This window comes from Gymnoscopelus braueri (assembly GCF_963280865.1).
Source record: "Gymnoscopelus braueri genome assembly, chromosome: 5".
NCBI classification, from domain to species: Eukaryota; Metazoa; Chordata; class Actinopteri; order Myctophiformes; family Myctophidae; genus Gymnoscopelus; species Gymnoscopelus braueri.
In genome coordinates, this window is record NC_137606.1 from 49,574,390 (window position 1) to 49,593,965 (window position 19,576).

The 19,576-nt window shown below is 41.3% G+C and overlaps 1 protein-coding gene across 1 annotated transcript; it reads left to right on the forward strand.

Annotated features, from left to right (window-relative positions):
- Positions 1-8,399: 8,399 nt before the first annotated feature.
- Positions 8,400-10,413, forward strand: rnf26 (ring finger protein 26). Its single transcript, XM_080428985.1, has one exon. It carries the CDS (start codon positions 8,854-8,856, stop codon positions 10,216-10,218), a length of 1,365 nt encoding a protein of 454 aa, XP_080285111.1. The 5' UTR covers positions 8,400-8,853; the 3' UTR covers positions 10,219-10,413.
- Positions 10,414-19,576: the final 9,163 nt, after the last annotated feature.

Here is a 19,576-nt window from a genome sequence, read left to right on the forward strand (position 1 = left end):
TTTTAGTTTGTCACTCTGGGTGTTGCTTTTTGATTTGATTTGATTTTCATTTATTGGGGCAATTGTGCTCATTTGAACTGTCATTTAAATGTGATAATGACGTAATAACGTACTGACATTATTGAAACATCACCCACGGCTGTATTTAAGTGACTGATTAGCCAAAATGCCAGACAGACCCTGATGAAGACCTTCTAGGTCGAAACGTGTTGGTCATACTCATTTGCCTTGCTCTAAATAAATTCATACATTTTTTCACGTGAGACGGAGGGCCTTGGAATTATTTTCTTTGCAAATCTGCATTTCACACCTTTTTGGCAAGCAGTACTTCTTTGGAAATCCTCTTTTGTTTATAGGATGATGTATTTGCACTGTTGGCCTATTAGCCACACTGCAACAAATTGTCAACCGTCAACACTATTAATCTGTCACCAGTATGATACTGGTGACAGTAGATTAATAGTGTTGGCGGTTGACAATTTGTTGATCTGTGAGCTCAGCCCACCTGCTATCAGATATAACTGCCACATTATCTGTAGCTCGGCTGAGTTCCTTTAATATGCAACTCTCTGGTATAAATACCATACCATACTGTGCACTTCCTCATAGATGGTGTGTCCCCCCATGACACAATCTTGCACCCCTCCTGACAAAAATCGCCTATGGGAAAGAGTATACAGTAGCACAGAGGTGCTCATGAACTTTGCTTAAAGTGTTGCAATGAAGAGAATCAAGTTACTGCTGCATTGTGCTGAATGCCAAGTATGAATCTTGTGGTGCTTAAATGCTAGGGTGTGAGGCAAGAGACATTTGCTGGCAAAAGATTACTGAAATCAACGGTGTGGTGGGTCAGATAAAGGAGAAAAACAAAAAGTGGTTAATGACGAAAGAAATGAGAAAAGCTCAGAGCAGGCGTGCATCCACTGTATGAAGGCGTATTACCACAATTCGAAAAGCTGGACATTCGGACATAAAAGAGGAACCTAACTATTCTGTAAATGATTCATATGATTGCAGATCTAATAATGAAATGGATGAGAAGAGATCTGTGATCTGATACTTATATGAATGGTGGAATGAATTGTTGGTTATGCTAGAAGGGTGGAATTATATTGACTGCATTTCAGTTTGTTTAAAACATTACCCTTTAGTTTAAAGTGATGATGGGAGACAATTACACTAAAGGTGGACATGGGGTCAGCCCAAAAGGTATGACAAACATAAAAAAGCAGAAGCTACCTGGTCACTCAAAAGACCGCAAATATGAGGAAGACAGCAAACAATGACTCAGGAAAATCTGAGTAAAGGTATATATAGTCAGAGAGAGCCATAGGAAATTTGGACTCTCTAGTTCTCAGCTATACTTGGACTCTCTAGTTCTCATAGCCATGTATCAACTGGCTATGACAGACTGTGCCACGGCATGGGCTACCACCAGCCAGGTCGCAATAAGTACACTAGATTGAGTTTAACTGGCCAACTAGCCAACAATTACTGAACCAAATTTAGGAGTCCCCGATTTGTAAATAGTTGATAATCGATTTTTGATAAATCGTTAAGAGGTACAATTGCAATTTGCCTTAAAGGGTAACAAGCTTTTATTTTTGTTTTCATGACTAATTTAAATTGAATCAGTTACATGCATTTAAATGTCAGTAAGACATAAGTGCTCTGAATAACTGAATTATTCATTTATAATCACTTATAATTTGGCTAATATAATGAATTTGTACTTATTATTAATTATGCTTATTACGGCTATTTCTGTATCTTATATTCCTTAATAAATTAAGGTTGCACTTAAAGAACGTTGTAAATTATTTACCACCAAGATGGAATGAGTTCCACTATTGGGCATTTCTATACTGTAGTTAGTAAAAATGATGTTACATCATGCATCAGTCTATAGATCTAATTGGTTCGTCTAACCTCCTTTGGGTATGGATTAATAAATGAGTATTGATTAATATTCAGAAAACATCACCTTGAGTCACAAAAAGATTCTAAAGAGATTTGGCAAACGCAAAAATATACACGCGATGAGGTAGAAAGCCGAAGTTAACGCCAGTGATCTTAGATATTGTATTATTTTCTTGGGTTGTTCTGATATGTATTTAAGGTTGGAATGGGTGTGGCTGGAGGACGTTATTTGGTGAACTAGACCAGGGAGAATTTTCTACGGCCATATAGGCCTAAAATAGATCCTCGCTCTAGATGAGCTCTGCGTAGCTTGGTAGAGTAAGGATCACCTGTTAGATAGAGAGCCTATACCGGACCCCTGTTTACTGGGGTAGACCGGGCAAATCTAACAGACCATTTACCTGTATGGTTGTTGCTCCAAAGATTTGAATGATAATCAAAGATACAAAAACACACCATGGTACCGATACTGGCCAGGTTGATATTTTCTTATTGTGAATTAAAATGTTCTATCTGAACTTCCATATTGATCCAAAAGGTGCCAAAAACATTACAGCATCATTGTTAAATTCATATTTAACGAGGTTAAATTACACCTGTGTGTACAGAACAAAACTCAAGATCAAACTAATAACAGTTCAAATGTCCATGAACACATGCATGCAACATGACCAGCCCTGCCTTCCAGATTATCACTATCACATACTCATGGATGGATGGAAGAGTATAGAGGAAGGAATGTATGTTTAGGTCAGATGACTTCATTTCTCTATATGGGAAATGTGCAGCAAATGAGTCCTTAGTGGCTCCTCATCTTTGTGTAGGAAATGCGTCAAGGGCTTTGCTTGTTTTACCCTCTCACGTCCATCCTGCTCAAGTTGCTCCCGCTTCCCAAGTACTCTGGTGGTGTCTGTCTACTGTCTGGGTTTTATTTTCAATCTGTTTATATTAACTGAGCAGCTCTGAGGAGAGAGTTTGTATTGGTGGCGGCTTGTAGAACCTGTCATCACTGACAAATAATGGTGACATGGGAACTGCTGTTTGTTGCTGTTGAACTGGGGGTTGGTGGGTGGCGCTGACTGTCCTGTTAATCAGAGGCAAGTGTCATGAAGACAACGGATAACCCTTATACAGAAGCTGCATATTTTACTTTAGATGAGGATAATATACAGTATGTATGTCAATGAATTCTTTTTAATAATTAAGATATTATGATGAATTAATTCCACCTATCCTCTGCAATTTACAATTTAGCCATTTAGCTGATGCTCATTGCGACATATCCAGAACGACTAAGTCATTTTTCAGAGTAAATGGCATGAACCCTAGTCAACGACCGACAAGGTGTATGAATACATGATAAATAAGTAGAGAACAAAGACAACAATTTCAGACTGTGGTGGAAAATGGGGATTATGTCTGCAGTCCTGAATGGGGTGGGGGAGGGGTGAACTTGGACGTGAACTGGACGAGAGAAGCGTCTCTATAGGTCGGACATGTGGAACATTGGCCAGGGTGTTTTAGGGAAGGTTTGAACACACTTCCTGTGTTAGCAGATCTAAGAAAGCGGTAAGGGGCGTGGGGTTGGATCATGTCCTGAAGGTACAGGGGTGCCATGCCCTTGATTTCCTTGTAGGCCTTCACCAGTGTTTTGTACTGGGGGCAGGCAGCAACTGGAAGCCAGTGAAGGGAACGCAAAAGGAGGGACGTGCGTGAGAATTTGGGGAAGTTGAATCATTTGGAGGGGCTTCAGTGAGCATGGCGGGACTCGAGGCCAGTAAGGAGGAAGTTGCACTAGTCACGCCTGGAGAAGACGTCAAGCCTGGAGAAGACGCTTTGCCTTAATGGTCATATTACGCACAGCTAAATCCTCTGTGTTAATTTAACTCTGTATAAAAGTGGACCCTAGCGGTTATGTTTTTACACTGTGAGAGTTATTAAGACTTTAGTGAACTCCACATTTGAGAGAGACATAGAAACCGGATATAGAAAGATGGCAGATTTGAGATCGCTGGAAAATAGGCTTCATTTACGGTCTGTAGAGTCTATGGGCGTAACGCTGTCCATATTTTTTACAGTCTATGCAAGCAACACAACCTCTGGGCTCTAGTTGTTTCTTGGCCAGGGGCATCAGCAAGGGGGTACATGAAGGAAAAATGATGAATTCATGTTGAGGGTGAACTATGATGAAAAGTCATTCAGGACTCATAGCGTCTCAACAATGAAGAGGAAGGATTTTCGTCTGCCCAGAAAACAAACAGAGGAAGTTGACTATACAGGCTTTCCGCTGGAGCACAGGGGAAGCCTGGCTAGAGGCTACCATAAAAGGAACAGGCCGAGAAGTTTGCCGACAAAAGTAACACACAACACCCTTTGTACATTCTTCTTCCACTGCTCCCCAACCCGACCCTGGTGTGTCATTAAAGACTTCAACAAATGCTGTTTTTAAAACATCCAAACAACTTAGAATAGGATTTCCCTCCATGATCCTATCAGCCATACAGTTCCTTTTTGGCGGTTGGCGGAAGTAGCACTCAGATTTGTTTTAATTCAAGCTGCAATTCCGGAACTTATTTTAATGAATAAAATGTTATTTTAAACAATTTGTAGGCCAATGGTAGATACAATATAACTAGCACTTGATTTGCATTGCCTGAAGCTTATAAGCCCAATATTTCCCCTGGCCAAGTGGGGATTCCCTCTTGGATGAGCAGTAGTTTGATGTTTAGTCTCTCATGTGAGGGATACAGCTTCAAGTCCCTGATAGGACGTTAAACTTAGCAATACCACAATGTAGAAATACTTAATTAATAAATGTATTGATAATGCATTCATGTGTTCATCACTTTAATGTTGCAGCGGGTAGGGCTGATATTTGATAGTTAAGTACAGTTAGCCTCCTTGAGTTTTTGATTCATTGATTGAATACTTTATTAGTCAGAAATGTAAACAGCACTAGGTAACAGTCAGACATTAAGGCTAAAAGGATAACACAAAAAAGTCCACAAAAGTCCATTGTGGTCCTATGTATTCAATTAACCAACATAGCATAAAAAGCAACACATGACAACAACACAAAACATTATGTACAAAGGAGAAAAAGGAGAAAATGTCGGTAGTGTGAATGTCACCTCTTTCTATGGGAAAATTGAGTTTACCTCCCCGTGTGGTCTCCTGGTAGATGGATTTTCAGGCCTGTTTTGAAAGAAGCCAGTGATCCACATTTTTTAAGGGATGGTGTCCGGGCATTCCACATTTTGGTGGCAGAGTAGTAGAATGAGAATTTTCCCATGTGTGTTCTATAGATGGGAGGTAGGCTACCAGAGTAAATCTACTTAGTTACTTTCCATCACTGCCCTTTGTATAAAAAAGAAATACATGATTTTCTCCTTCAGTAGGCAACTGAGGCCCTCAGCTGTGGAGGATGAGACTCGAGCAGAGGAAGGAAACTCGGTGTCAGAGTTATTGTTCGGTTTTAAGTGTTTGTCCAGTGCTTTCATTGTTATTCAAGTACATGAGACATGAGGTAATGGGAACCTGCACGGTTCAACACATCAAATAGTGTTCATTCCCATGGAAAGGTTTATACTACAGCTATTGGAAAGGATGATGATGATTGCACGAATAAGCAGAATACGGAAATACTATATCACACTCTCACATAACTACTACTACTAATATAAACACGTGCATGTGCGTGCACCCACACACACACACACACACACACACACACACACACACACACACACACACACACACACACACACACACACACACACACACACACACACACACACACACACACACACACACACACACACACACACACACACACACACACAGGTGTAACAACGCGTCACGCTGCAACGCGTTGTGAGCTTATAGATCAGCTATTTTTCGGTGCATGACACTGGCACACACAACTAAGTACAAATCCTATTTAACTCTTAATTCCAAATCCTAAACCTAACATCTAATATGAATATTTTCCTAATTATTAACCTCTAAAAAAATCATTTTCAACAATAAAACAACCATTTTTATTGTGAGGACCAGAAAAATTGTCCTACATTTGGTCCCCACAAGTATAGTATTACACACACACACACACACACACACACACACACACACACACACACACACACACACACACACACACACACACACACACACACACACACACACACACACACACACACACACACACACACACACACACACGATACGACACAGAGAAGCAAATCTGTGATGAATTATCATACATCAGTCCAACCCACACAGTCAGACTTCTCTCTGTATTCATAGATAATATGATTAGCGCAAAAGCATGTTTCAGCTTTTCTGGCTAATTTAATAGTAATAAAACTTCATTTATAGAGCATTTTATGAAAACAAAGTTAAAAAGTAGCTATTTTAAAAAAGACAATCAAATCAAATCAAAAGGACAACAAATGTGTACACTGCTTCTGTTATGCAGGTTGGGTGAAAATATTTAATTTAGTAAAAAACAAAAATAAACTAATTCTGTTCTTTGAAGCTGCACTATATAACTTTGCTCTTCTACCCTGGATTTGAACCCGGTTTCCTGCGCAAGTGCTGAAATTCTTACCATTGAGCTAATAGAGCTAATCTTGACCATCAGGTCAAAATTCAAGTCAGATCCTGTGTCTAGGTGAGACATGACCTTTGACACGATCTAAATGTCTCAATAGAAGAGCAGGGAGACAAAATACAACCACCCCAATTGTATAAGTTATATTGTATTAACATACTCTACCATACAGATTGGACAAAATTAAAATGTATTCATAAAATAAAGTGCTGCTTTAACTTCTTATTTCACAACAGCGCTGATTCCCCTATCATCATGGTCCCCCATTTGAAAAGATTTTGTGCCAGAGACCCCCATACAAGATATGTAAAAAAAATGTTTCACAATTATTCAAACTTTTCCACATTTTCTACAAGATGTGCACTTGTAGATTAGATTGGCTATTTTGAAATAGCCGATGCATGTATATAGAGGGTTAAAGTGGTTAACCTGATTGTGATGCTATATTAACTAATATTGCTGGGGACCCCCTGGAATACCCTCAAGGACGTGCCCCACTTTGAGGACCACTGCACGACAGAATTTAAATTGAGATTATTGTAAAAGAAAGAAAGAAAGAAATTGATTGATAGATTGAATACTTTATTAACAGTTTGCAAAAACAAGGCACGGTAGCACAGACTTATACAAAAGAATGCTAAAAGTATAACCCAGATAAGCCCTTAGTGCTGTTTCCATTATGGTCCTGTGTATTCAATTCATCAAGACATTTAAAGACAAACTATAATAACAATAAAAAAAAAGAAAACATATATAGCCTAGGAGTAATAAGAAAGAAAGATATTTACAGTAAAGAAAGAGAAAGAGAAAGAAAGAAAACAAATGAAAAACAGAAAGACAATAATACATTGTAGATGAAAGGAAGAGAAATGTGAATTAAGCATGTGTTTTTATAAATTGTTTCCATGATTAGAATCAATGCATGAATCAGTGATGATGTTGCGCAAAAGCCACGCAGACGCAGTTCATGAATCCACCGATTCACGTTGCGCACCTACAGTAGCCCTGGTACATGACCGTCAGATATTATATGACAGTCATGTATGAACTTCAACCTGGTGTTTGTACTTTCTCCCTTTTTGGTCTGTACATCTACATAAACGTTCATATTTCAAATATAAAGTGCTTACCCCATGGCCACGGATGTTACAATTATGTACGGGCCCTTAAAATTACCCGTATCTTCCGTATTGTTCGACAAAAAGCATTTTAATCCAATCGGTGGCCATTTTCTCCATATGCTTTCAACTACGTGACCCTATAGGTTGACAGGTATATTGCACTCTGCTACATTATAACTCTACGAGACAATGGCCACCGATCAGATTAAAATGCTTTTTATTGAACAATACGGAAGATACGGGTACTTCTGAGGACCCGTGCATAATGGTAACATCCCTGGCCATGGGTTACATTTGAAGTCAGAATGTTTATATATCAATCTTGCTAGTTGATTTTTAAATCTCTGTGTTGTTATTCATGTCCTCACTGTTTTGCCTGATTCACTGCCTTTTGCTATTATTTTAATATTGTTTTATGCTTTTGCTTTTCTTTTTTGCTTTACTGTTAAATTAGTTGTACTTTTTCTGTAATTGTATTCTTGCTCTGTAAAGCACTTCGAGCTGCATTTCATGTCATGAAAGGTGCTATACAAATAAAGTGTATTATTGTTATTATTATTATTATGTAGATGTACGGGCCGTAAATGGAGAAAGTGCAAACACTATGTTGAAGTTCATCCATGACGGTCATGACAGATGACCGTCTTGGATCCATGGCTAGCTGCGCACCATGCGCGCAGTTGTGACTCTCGGGAAGCGCACAGGTCAGCTGACTCAAATCAAATCGAATCAGAAAAAGCAGCATGGCGGCCACCGCACAACAACAGATAACAACTCGGAGCTTTTCGTCGTTTTAACGCGACTTTAGACCTTTTATCACAAACACATTGGCATGGAACAGTGTAGTAAGTGTACCGGTGTGTGTGTGTGGACGTGGTGTGGAGAGAAGAGGACCGTTTAAACTCCGACACGATGTGAAGAACGAATCGTAACGGTTTGCGGCCAGGACTCACATTTGAACGTAAACATCCGTTGGTTCAGGAAAGCGTTACCGTTCAACCTGCACGGTGCTTTAAACTGACCTGCTGCTGCTTCTGTGAGGATTCATGAATAATAACTGCATGATGATGGTGATGATGATGATGATATGTCAGAGCTCATTAACTTTACCTTGGCATCTGTGATCTGTCATAAGTTTTGGCTTTGTTTAGCGACTGAAGCATCGAGCTGCCATCGGAGAACCGAGTCAACAACATCATCATGGGTTTGGTGAACCTGGTCATTTCCTCCATAGGGAAATGCATCGACCTGATCTCCTTCCTTTTGGATCTAAACTTCGCCATCGTCCACACGTTGATACGGTCCGTCATAGGGCTGATCACGTTCGTCAACAACCTGCCCATGATGACGGCCCACTCTCTGTTTGACCTGTGGAACCTGTTCCTATTTGGCCTGATGCTGCTGGGCGCGGCCGCGTCCAACCTGGCCCACGGCGCGCTGGCCGTGCTGGGCAGCTGCACGCTGGCCCTGGGAGGGCTGGTGGAGACCCTGAAGATGGCGGGTTACCTGTCCGCGCACCTGTTTCTCCGCGGGAAGGAGCACCTGTGCCGCGCTCTGCTGTCCGTGCTGGAGGGCTGCGACATCGCCGTGAGCCTGGCCGTCTACTTTGTCAACACGGTCGTCAACTTTGTGCTCATCGCCGCGCAGAACCTGTGCTCGGCGCTGACCAGCGTGTGGCAGGCCGTGTCCAGCCCACTGCAGAAGGTCCTAGAACTCACCCTGACCCTCTTGACCTTCCTGTACAGCAGCCTGGTGGGAACCACCAACATCCTGTGCGCCCCCTGCCTATTGCTGCTGGACTTCCTGGCCTCGCTGACGCAGATCTTCGTCAGCGTCTTCGTCCTGAACGTCTACGGCTTCCTGCTCGCCGTCGCCATCGCCGCGGCCGCCACCGCCTACCTGAACCCGGCGACGAGCCGCCGGGCGGCACAGCGGGTGGTGGACTACGTCAACTCCGTCCCCGGCGCAGTGACCCTGCGGCGGGACCTGCGGGACGCCCTGCGCCGGTTGCCCGTCGTCGCGCGGCAGCTCCAAAGACTCCTCCGCCGCCTCTACCTGCTGGAGAGAGGCCTGTGGCGGCGCCTGTCTCACCAGAGCGGCCGCCTGGGCCTGACCATGAGGACCTGGCTCCACGGGCAGAGGGAGGAGGAGGAGGAGGACGAAGGCGACGACAGAGTGGGCGGGGACGGGGACCCGGGAGGAGAAGGGCCACGGAGGGACCCGCCGGACGGCAGAGCAGGGGACGGGGGCGGCCGCGGCCGGGAGCCGTTGGACCGCGTCCTCCCCAGCTCCAGCACGGACAGGCCCTTAAAGAAACTGTCCTCGGGCGCGGGCAGCAGCGTGCTCCCCACCGCCGACAGCCTGCTGAGCCTCCTGAAGGAGCAGGAGGAGAGGAAGAAGTGCGTGATCTGCCAGGACTGCACCAAGACGGTGGTGCTGCTGCCCTGCAGACACCTGTGTCTGTGCCGAGACTGTACCGACATCGTGCTGAGGCAGCCCCTCTACCAGCAGAACTGTCCTCTGTGCAGACACATGATCCTCAACACCATGGACGTGTACCTCTGAGAACAAGACCAGCGGCCATCGTTACCGCAAAGCTCATGAACATGAATGTATGACTCAACTGGGGTTCTTCTAGCTATACCGCAGTTATAGTGTTATCCTCTCCTCACTAGTCTACCCGTTTGATCACACCTGAAATGTTGTCTCTCTCATACGGTTTGGTTTGAACCACTTTCAACCTGGCGTCCTCCCTATTTTGGGCATGTCATCACATTGTCAAAGATAGCAAATCTACAAGCTCACAACACGTCACAACGTGACGTGTTGTGAGCTTGTAGATTTGCTATTTTTGCTATTTGTTATACGATTAATTGTATAGGGCTTAAGTGGTTAAAGGGGGATAAACCCTGGTCTGATTTTGTAGTTTGTTTTCCAGTTCAGGTTAAAAACCACAGCAGTTACCGTACACTGTGGTCAACACAGCTGCAGCTAATCAATTTAAATGGGTATGTTAATATTTAGGTGTATGAATCTGCAATCATTGACCCATGGCTATATCTAACACACCCATTATTACGTAATTGTATTACTGTAGCTGTAGCTGTGTTGTTTACATCACAGTAAGGCCAGTCTTATGCAGCCTGCCATGTTTTTTTAATCTAAACTGCAAAACAAAATGATTGGATCAACGCCAAAGAGTGCTTGATCCAATCAGCACCCTTCACAGTAGAAGGGTGCATTTCGTCATTTGTAGTTAGAGAAGCATACAAGTCCTGTCCCTGATGCTGAAATGTTTACTGCAGCCACCTTATGTCTTAAAGATACTTTGCCATCATCAGTGGGCCAAGCAGAGAATAAAACATAAGGTCTCTGTCGGGTGGAAACCTCATACAGTATGTCCAAAACTGTTACTGTTCAGGATTCAAATTCAAAAGTAGCAGATCCACGAGCTGGAAACGCAGCGCGAAGCGACGCGTTTTGAGCTTGACACTTTTGTGTGACGCTGTAGTATGATCAAGTCGGGCGTACCGTTAATTTATGAAAAAGCACAAAAAGTTAAAAATATGGAGATAAGATGTTTCTGCCCGACAGCAACGATAAGGCTTCATGTCGCTCAGCGCTCACGATGACACATGACATCTTTCAGTGGAAAGTACGGAACTGTGTGGCACGACACTGTTTTGTCGAAGCATAAATTAAGCGTGACACTGTTTTTTATAATATTCCTATACATAGAAGACGCCTGCATGTCCATAGTAAAGCACAATGCCTTGACAAGTAATCGACACAATCAATTCAGCTATGTGACATTCTGTGTAACAGTAGCATTTCATGAATTTGTTTAAAAGCAATCCCAAAGGGACTGGGACCTCTTGTTACAGTTAATGCTGTTTCTTAACCCATTCAATTCATTATTTTATACTTAGCGCTATTCAAAAATAGCAGATCTACAAGCCCATAAGTTTGTGCAAATCTTTGAATATATATTTATTTTTTTAAAGCATTTTTTTTAAATCAAATCTTTGCTGCCGGGGATTCTACAAATGTCTTCTGTTTTTAAAAAAATGCTTTAATATCAGTGGTTCAACTTTTTTCATGTCAAGGATCCCCCAAGATGACAATGTATTTGTCCGCGGACCCCCATCTCAAAATATTTTGTTCCAGGGACCCCCCCAGAAGCAAAGATTTTAGTTAAAAATGTATATTATATTATTCAAAGATTTGCACACATTTCACGATTAGTTTTTCAAAAATAGCAGATCTATATCAGATCTACAAGCTCATAGCGTGGCACAGTGCCGCGCTATGAGCTTGTAGATCTGCTATTTTTGAATAGCCAAAGAAATCTAAAGTGACATGGATGTGTTCCCGGATTTAATGGGTTAAGAACCTTTTTTTTTTCTTTTTTTTTTAAATGGTGACCACTTAACCTTCTCTGTAGCTTCACTGCTTAGAGCTCTTCATATGGAGGCATGTCAGGAACAAAAACATTTGTATAAATATATTTTGTATTTAGGGACAGTGGTCAATATTTGGCCAGTCATAGTTGGTCCAAAATGTGTCCATAAGTTTATCAGTTCTGTTGAAAGGGCTAATTCTAATATTCCACTACTGACATTTGACAGTCACTACCCAAGGCATTAAAAGTAATGGTTTGCTTTTCCTTAATAATTGTAATAAGTACTTTTTTGGGGCAATGTAAAATGACCATGAACTCATAGGAAGGTCTACATTTCCACAGGTTTGGGGCTAAAATGTTAATGATTTGTGTTCATTGATCAATGTTTACAGCACATCATTTGCATCATTACTCATAATATTATACAGTGGGGGTGTTGGAGAATCATTTCTTCAGAAAATGAAAGTGCCATATGTGATATAATGTTCTACTTTATTTGACAGTTTTTTTTTTCTACAAATGTTGGAATGAATGAAGAAGGGATTTTGAGTTGTAGGTTGTGCTATTTCTTTTGAATATCCGTTATTCAAATAGTCCCCCTATTACTTGCCTTTATGTCATCACACTATCCACTTTGTTATACGACGTTCTGTAAATGTAAAGTTATTGATTCTCTTTAGATAGTAATTTATTGGCAGAGAATCCAAACCAAAGGTGATGTGTTTCGTCTACCCCAACTAACTACTGCTTTTTCCCTAATATGCCCTGTATCATGGTGTATGTTTGTAATGGCAATGCTCTGAATCTTCCTTTTTTTTTTTTTTTAAGGTTTGTTTTTGAATGATATTGTTATAGAGACCAGACTGTTTCCAGACCTATTTTCCTCTCAGGTAATCTTAAAGCCTTTCAGAAAATGTTAGTGGCATTCTGAACTGAAGATGCCAGTGGACTGTTGGCATTGCTGAAGAGCCAAGAAAGACTGTCATCTGAGTGACCATACAGTTGTTTGAAACGGTGATGGAAGTCACAATACAATGTCAGGAATGTGTTTTTGTAAAAGAAAAAGAAAAGTGTTATGTGCTGACCAATCTAAGCACCTAATAAATGATGTTTAATGAATTACTCTTGTTGCATGGGTTGATGTTGCAAATGACTATCATGTGGCACAATACACTTTTGTTGCTGTTTCGTGCACCAAAAATAGCAGATCTACAAGCTCACAATGCATCGCAGACTCGCAGTGCATCATGTTGTGAGCTTGTAGGTCTGCTATTATCAGTGTGCGACACAATGTATACCAAGTATACATTGTGTATACAAGTACTAAGTATAAACCGTCACAAGATAATTTAGAACCTGGCCTTTATTTTATTTGACATTGTCCTCTTATCTCACAAAGACGTCATTAAAGCTGCACTATGTAACTTTCCTCTTCTACCCCGGATTTGAACCTGGTTTCTGCGCAAGTGCTTACATTTTACCATTGAGCTAATAGAGCCTGCCTGCTTGCTCAGGGGATACGTTGTGCCAGTGTCAAGGTGAGACATGACCTTTGACACAATCTAAGTGTTAAAAATATTTATTTTTAAGTTACATAGTGCTGCTTTAATTTGAACAGTACTACAACATACTAATTTATCATTTCAATATATTGGTATGGTTTCAGTGTTCATTTTGATTAAAAACAAGTTACATAGTGCCGCTTTAACTTTTCTTGTAGAATATTCACTTTAGTTGAAGTTGGCCAAAGATTAAATAATGTCAAAAAAATATTTTTATTATGCATTCAAAATATTTTGGGGCAATAACTGAGGCATGGCCTTATGTGCCTTGTTCAGAACCAACAGGAAAGTGTTGCATTCTCTTCAGCCTGATTTAGCTCAAATTGCATTCTTTCATGCTTTGCCATCTCCACTTTGACCAAATTTGGTTTCATTTCTATAACTCCATTTCCGACGTACGCGAAGAACCCATGAGATTATTTTTTATGTGGATGAAGATTTATTTATTTATTTATTTTACAGTTACTGGACTGTAGTAAATGAGGAAGGAATATGAACCAAGGTACAGCTTCCAATCCCTCATCTGGAAGGAGGGCAGAGAGGTTACGTTGACACAGTTCAGTGTGTGTGTGTGAGAGAGAGAGAAAGAGAGAGAGTTTGGAGACTGTAGGATACAGGGTCAGCAGAACGGGACCCTAACATCCATTTGGGACCACTTCAACCAACATCTGACTATTCACAGAAGCTTTGTGGTTTTCAGTTCCAGAACGTCAACCCCTTTCCCAATGCTCACTCTAAAAATAACCTCAACTTAGCTTGGCTTGTCAACGGCTTTAATGAAAGAATGCGGTGACTAGCATTACTAGATTGATTATTTTGTTTAGAGAATTTAAGATTTAGGCTGATTTGAATTTGAATAAGGAGACATCCTGTTTGATCCTATCTGTATATCCCTTGTCCTTTATGAAGACTTGTTACTCTACCAAATCACTTAATCGCTTAAGTCCTATCCCCCATTTGGCTATTCAAAATAGCCGATCTACAAGCTCACAACGCATTGCATGATGTGAGCTTTTGTAGATCTGCTGTTTTTGAAACATATTGAAATTTGGAGAGAGTAGCAGTTATGATGACACACAGTAAATGGTCCAACAGGCCGGGAATCTAACCTGGGACTTACTGATCAGGGCATTGTGTGCCCATATGTGCCCCTAACAACTTGGCTTGAATTAGGATGCGCCTAAAGTTTGTGGTCGTAACTCGTGAATTCAACTCCCTGTGAATAGAAGATGTCTGAGGAAGAGCCTTGGTGCTCAAATCGTCATCACTATAATAAATCAGCTGGTGTGTAGATTTGATATTTTTTATATGTAGTGAACCTTTTTGATCCAGCACCTGACCCTACCTATATGCGTGTCTTTTGCATTTCTCTCCAGATTCAGTGCCCTGGACATCTCCCTAAAGAGCAAAGGGTCATCATCCATAGCCACAACAACTTACACATCTCACCATGAGGTTTGCACTAAACCTAAAAGGCCACAAACTCTACACTGGCTCAGTCAGAGACATTAAACAACAAAGGACCCTGTGAGTGATTGTGGCCTGCTGACCCGTTAGCCTCAGTCCCAGCGTTGGTGTTTACGTGGCGGGACATTAATGAGGACTGCGTTAAGTGAAAAGAGGAAGTTGGATGTCAGGGAAAAGCAGACCAGAGTAAACGAAGAAGACTTTAATACCCCCCGAGAGCCGACCCTGTCGCCTTGACCCCCCCCCCCCCCCCCCCAACCGTTCTGCGCTGAGGCACTGTGGGAAAAAATTACTTAAACCACAGTCCAGCAAGGTTCACCCCTAGCTCTCTCTGTGTTAATGTTTCTTTCTACTCCCTTCCCCTCATCCCAGCTATTATGGCACTCGTAAATGTATTGCATAGTCACATAGTACGGAGATATTTTAAGAATATTTATAGTGCAAAAAATACAAATACCCTAACTTTCTCAATAAAAACTTTATGAAATACAATAAAAAATCAAGCTGCAGAAAGTGACTTCCAAGTACAGCAGAAAAAAAGCTTTACATTTTTGTTTTGACACAGAATCAAATGTTTTATGGCCATGATTCACCACGAGCCTGGATGGCTTGGTTCCAGGCTTAAAATTATTTATGTAAATATTTTCTGAAATCTCTATGGGAAAAATGAATGTGGTTTCTATCGGTGGCACCACAAAATGGCCGGCACTGCTATGCCCTATACTGCTTTCTGTATTGTTTATGTTTATATCACGCACCCTTTCCCCTTCCCTTGACCATGTTCTGTTATTATCATACTTTCTCTGTTATTCTTTCCCTATCGCTCGATCGCTCTGTTTCATCCAGTTTGATTGAGGAATGCTCCTGCTGTTCCTTATAACCGGACACCACACGACCGGCCTGGCGGTGACATGTCGTTGCCCCCGTAGTTAACTCAGGAACATCCTGATAACCTCACGGTTCACACCAGATAGAAGAAGGTGACGAGAAGAAAGACATACTGAAGTGATGTGAGGAGGCAAAGAGATTTAGGGTGGGGTCTTAGAGGAGGCTGACATAGAGCAGAGGTTCCCAAACCTTTCAGCTCGGGGCCCACAAGCTAAATGTGGTTTCTCCCTGGGACCCAAACTTACAAAAACACATGAAGAATTAACCACGTACGCCCTATTTAATAGTGATTGGCTATGTTCACCATGTCTTTGACAAAGAACATGTTTTAGATTTTTTGAACATTTCTGAGATTCAGAATTAGGAAACGTATAAAAATGTGCACCGCAACCCAAAAAATGGGTCCCGACCCATTGTTTGTGAAACACTGAGAGCATTACCAGCGACCTCAAGCCAGCGCTGACAGGCAATTTAGAAGCTAACAGCAGTGGTGGAAAAAGTACTCAAATTCTTTACTTAAGTAAAAGTACCAATACTGCAATATAAAAATACTTTGTTACAAGTAAAAGTCCAGAATAAAAAAAATACTTGAGTAAAAGTACAAAAGTATTGGCATCAAAATGTACTTAAAGTACCAAAAGTAAAAGTACTAAATATTTGAAAATAGCCGATCTACAAGCTCACAACGCGTCGCGATGCGACGCGTTGTGAGCTTGTAGATCGGCTATTTTCAAATAGCCTATGTATAAAATAGGGCTAAAGTGGTTAATGTATGTTTTATTATATCATAGTTTATATCTGAAAAGTAACTAGTAACTAAAGTTTTCAAGTAAATGTAGTGGAGTAAAAGTACAATATTTGCCTCTGAGATGTAGTGGAGTAGAAGTAAAAGTATTGGAAATTGGAAATACTCAAGTAAAGTACAAATACCTCAAAATTGTACTTAAGTACAGTACTTAAGTAAATGTACTTAGTTACTTTACACCACTGTAACCACGTACGCCCTATTTGATAGTGATTGGCTATGTTCACCATGTCTTTGACAAAGAACATGTTTTAGATTTTTTGAACATTTCTGAGATTCAGAATTAGGAAACGTATAAAAATGTGCACCGCAACCCAAAAAATGGGTCCCGACCCATTGTTTGTGAAACACTGAGATCATTACCAGCGACCTCAAGCCAGCGCTGACAGGCAATTTAGAAGCTAACAGTGATATGCTTGAATAAAAGCCAGTGTGTCGCCCTGCTGTGTGCTGATGATTAAAGCCGGTGCCTCCTGATGATGGCTCCACCAAAAATGGGATGATAGCCATCAGGTCAGAGGTCACGGGTCACGGGTCATAATGGCTCCTTGGTACTTGACCCTTCACCCTCCAGTCTGAGAGAGAGAGAGAGGGGGGAGCGGGGGAGTAAAAGGTCTGGCATGAAACGTACCACTGTTCCTGCACAAAAGAAGTGTCATCTTTGGAATGTTGGTCGCTGTGACACTGCTGTGTGAACCCACTGAGAGGAGGGGTCGGTGCTGCTAGACCATGGAGGGGCCGAGGACGGAGGAGGGAGATAGAAGACAATTAAAAGTTGAAACAATGCCTGGGACTGGCCCCACAGGAAGCATGTGTCATGCACATTGCACAGATACATTCTTGTCAAATGTTTCCCCCTAGATATATGAACTTATGTGGTCAGCCTCCTGTATAAACACAGAGTTGCAGAGAGGAGGGAAATCAGACATGGTTCCAAATATGAGCCCCAGAGTGTGTGTGTGTGTGTGTGTGTGTGTGTGTGTGTGTGTGTGTGTGTTGTTTGTGTGTGTGTGTGTGTGTGTGCGCCTCGAACCGGAACCACTCGTGGTGGACGTGACAAAGCCAATGTTGACATGTTGTGGCTGTCAGGGCCCTTCTTCTTCTTCTTCACACCACCTGGCCCTCTGCCCGGCTCACAGCTCCTCCATCCAGCTCTGCTCAGAGAAGGAATGGCTGGTTGCATCATTTCATTCACATTTCACACACTGACAGTGGTGTAAAGTAACTAAGTGCATTTACTCAAGTGCTGTACAATTTTGAGGTATTTTTACTTTTTTGAAAACTTTAGTCACTAGTTACTTTGTCGATTTGATTATTATTACAAAACATACATTAACCACTTCAACCCTATATAGCCTACTTTTGAAAATAGCCGATCTACAAACTCACTTGTAGATCTGCTATTTTCAAAGGATTTTTTGAAAACTTGTGAAATGAAACCTTCTGCATAATGATGAGTACTTTTACTCTTGGTACTTATATTGATGCCAATACTGTTGTACTTTTACTTTGAAAACCGAACTTGCAGCCCACTTGTTACGGAATATTTCTAAACTAGGGTATTGATACTTTTACTTAAGTACAAAATGTGAGTACTTCTTCCATCACTGCTCTACTCAGAGAAGGAATGGATGGTTGCATCATTGCATTCACATTTCACACACGGATCAATCTGTTGCTAAAGGAGTGGACTGCAGCAGGACTCTACTGGAGGTCATTATATGGATACATTCCATTAGTGTTTTAGTCAATAACACCATGTTAGCTCTCATGTCTCCATACAGTACAATGCAAGTAGGGCTCTTTAACAGTTAGAACCTTATGTCTGCTGACTTATACATATAGCTACCATGTCACTGAGTAAAAAACAAAATACCAAAGTAAGGATATGTTGAATCAATATGCTACTAAGCCCCAGTCTGTGGCAATGAGTACATGAATGATCTGAAGAAACTAAATCTAAATTGTCTGTATAATGAATCTGTACAACTAAAGGCACCTTAGAGCCCTATGGCAGATCATTCATTTGTTAATTAACATGACAGATCGAGCCCACACAATCATAACCATGATGATCATAACCACAAGTTGTACCACTGCAGTCTGTTAAGTTTACACACACACACACCTCATTTGTAGACGTTCCTATCTCTGACCATAAGATAATTGAGTAATGCAATGCTGCTCTCTTGTGGACAAAGTAATAATTCAAAAGCATAATGAGCCATGTAGGAGCAGAATTTCTTTTAGAGACACTTACCAAAGGAATGGCTGTGATATTACATGACCTCCCAGGTAGCAGACTCATCGCGGCGGCATTAAAAGCTGTAGCGCTGCGTACTCACTCAATAATTAATTACTGCGACTTGGGGCCAGCTATTGTCATCTAGTTTCATATCCACTTGAAGGTTCTGGCATGAAACATGTTTAGCTAGTTCCAAATTTGGAACCACATGATCTGATGCTGTAAAGTTTTTTTTTAAATAAATACTGGTAGGCCAACCAGACACAGCCTCCAGTGTCTCCAGATGGGAGTACAGGTATATAGCCGACATTATCAGTGATTCTCAGTTTGGTATGTTTTTGGCCACGGACCCCCAATGAGTGTACAAATAGAACCAAAATGATTTGGTTCCATTTGTACACTCTGAGTTAGACCTGCAAGGGTCCATTTGGTTCGTCACTATCACTAATTTAGCTGGGAATGGGGACCCCCTCAAGGACCCCTCTTTGAGAACCACTGGCCTAAATCTGGACTTGCGGTTGCTCCATCATACCAATAATCAATAACATATACAA

Excerpts from the sequence above, each read along its gene's own strand:
- rnf26 (XM_080428985.1), top strand. The coding sequence starts at position 8,854 with ATGGGTTTGGTGAACCTGGTCATTTCCTCCATAGGGAAATGCATCGAC.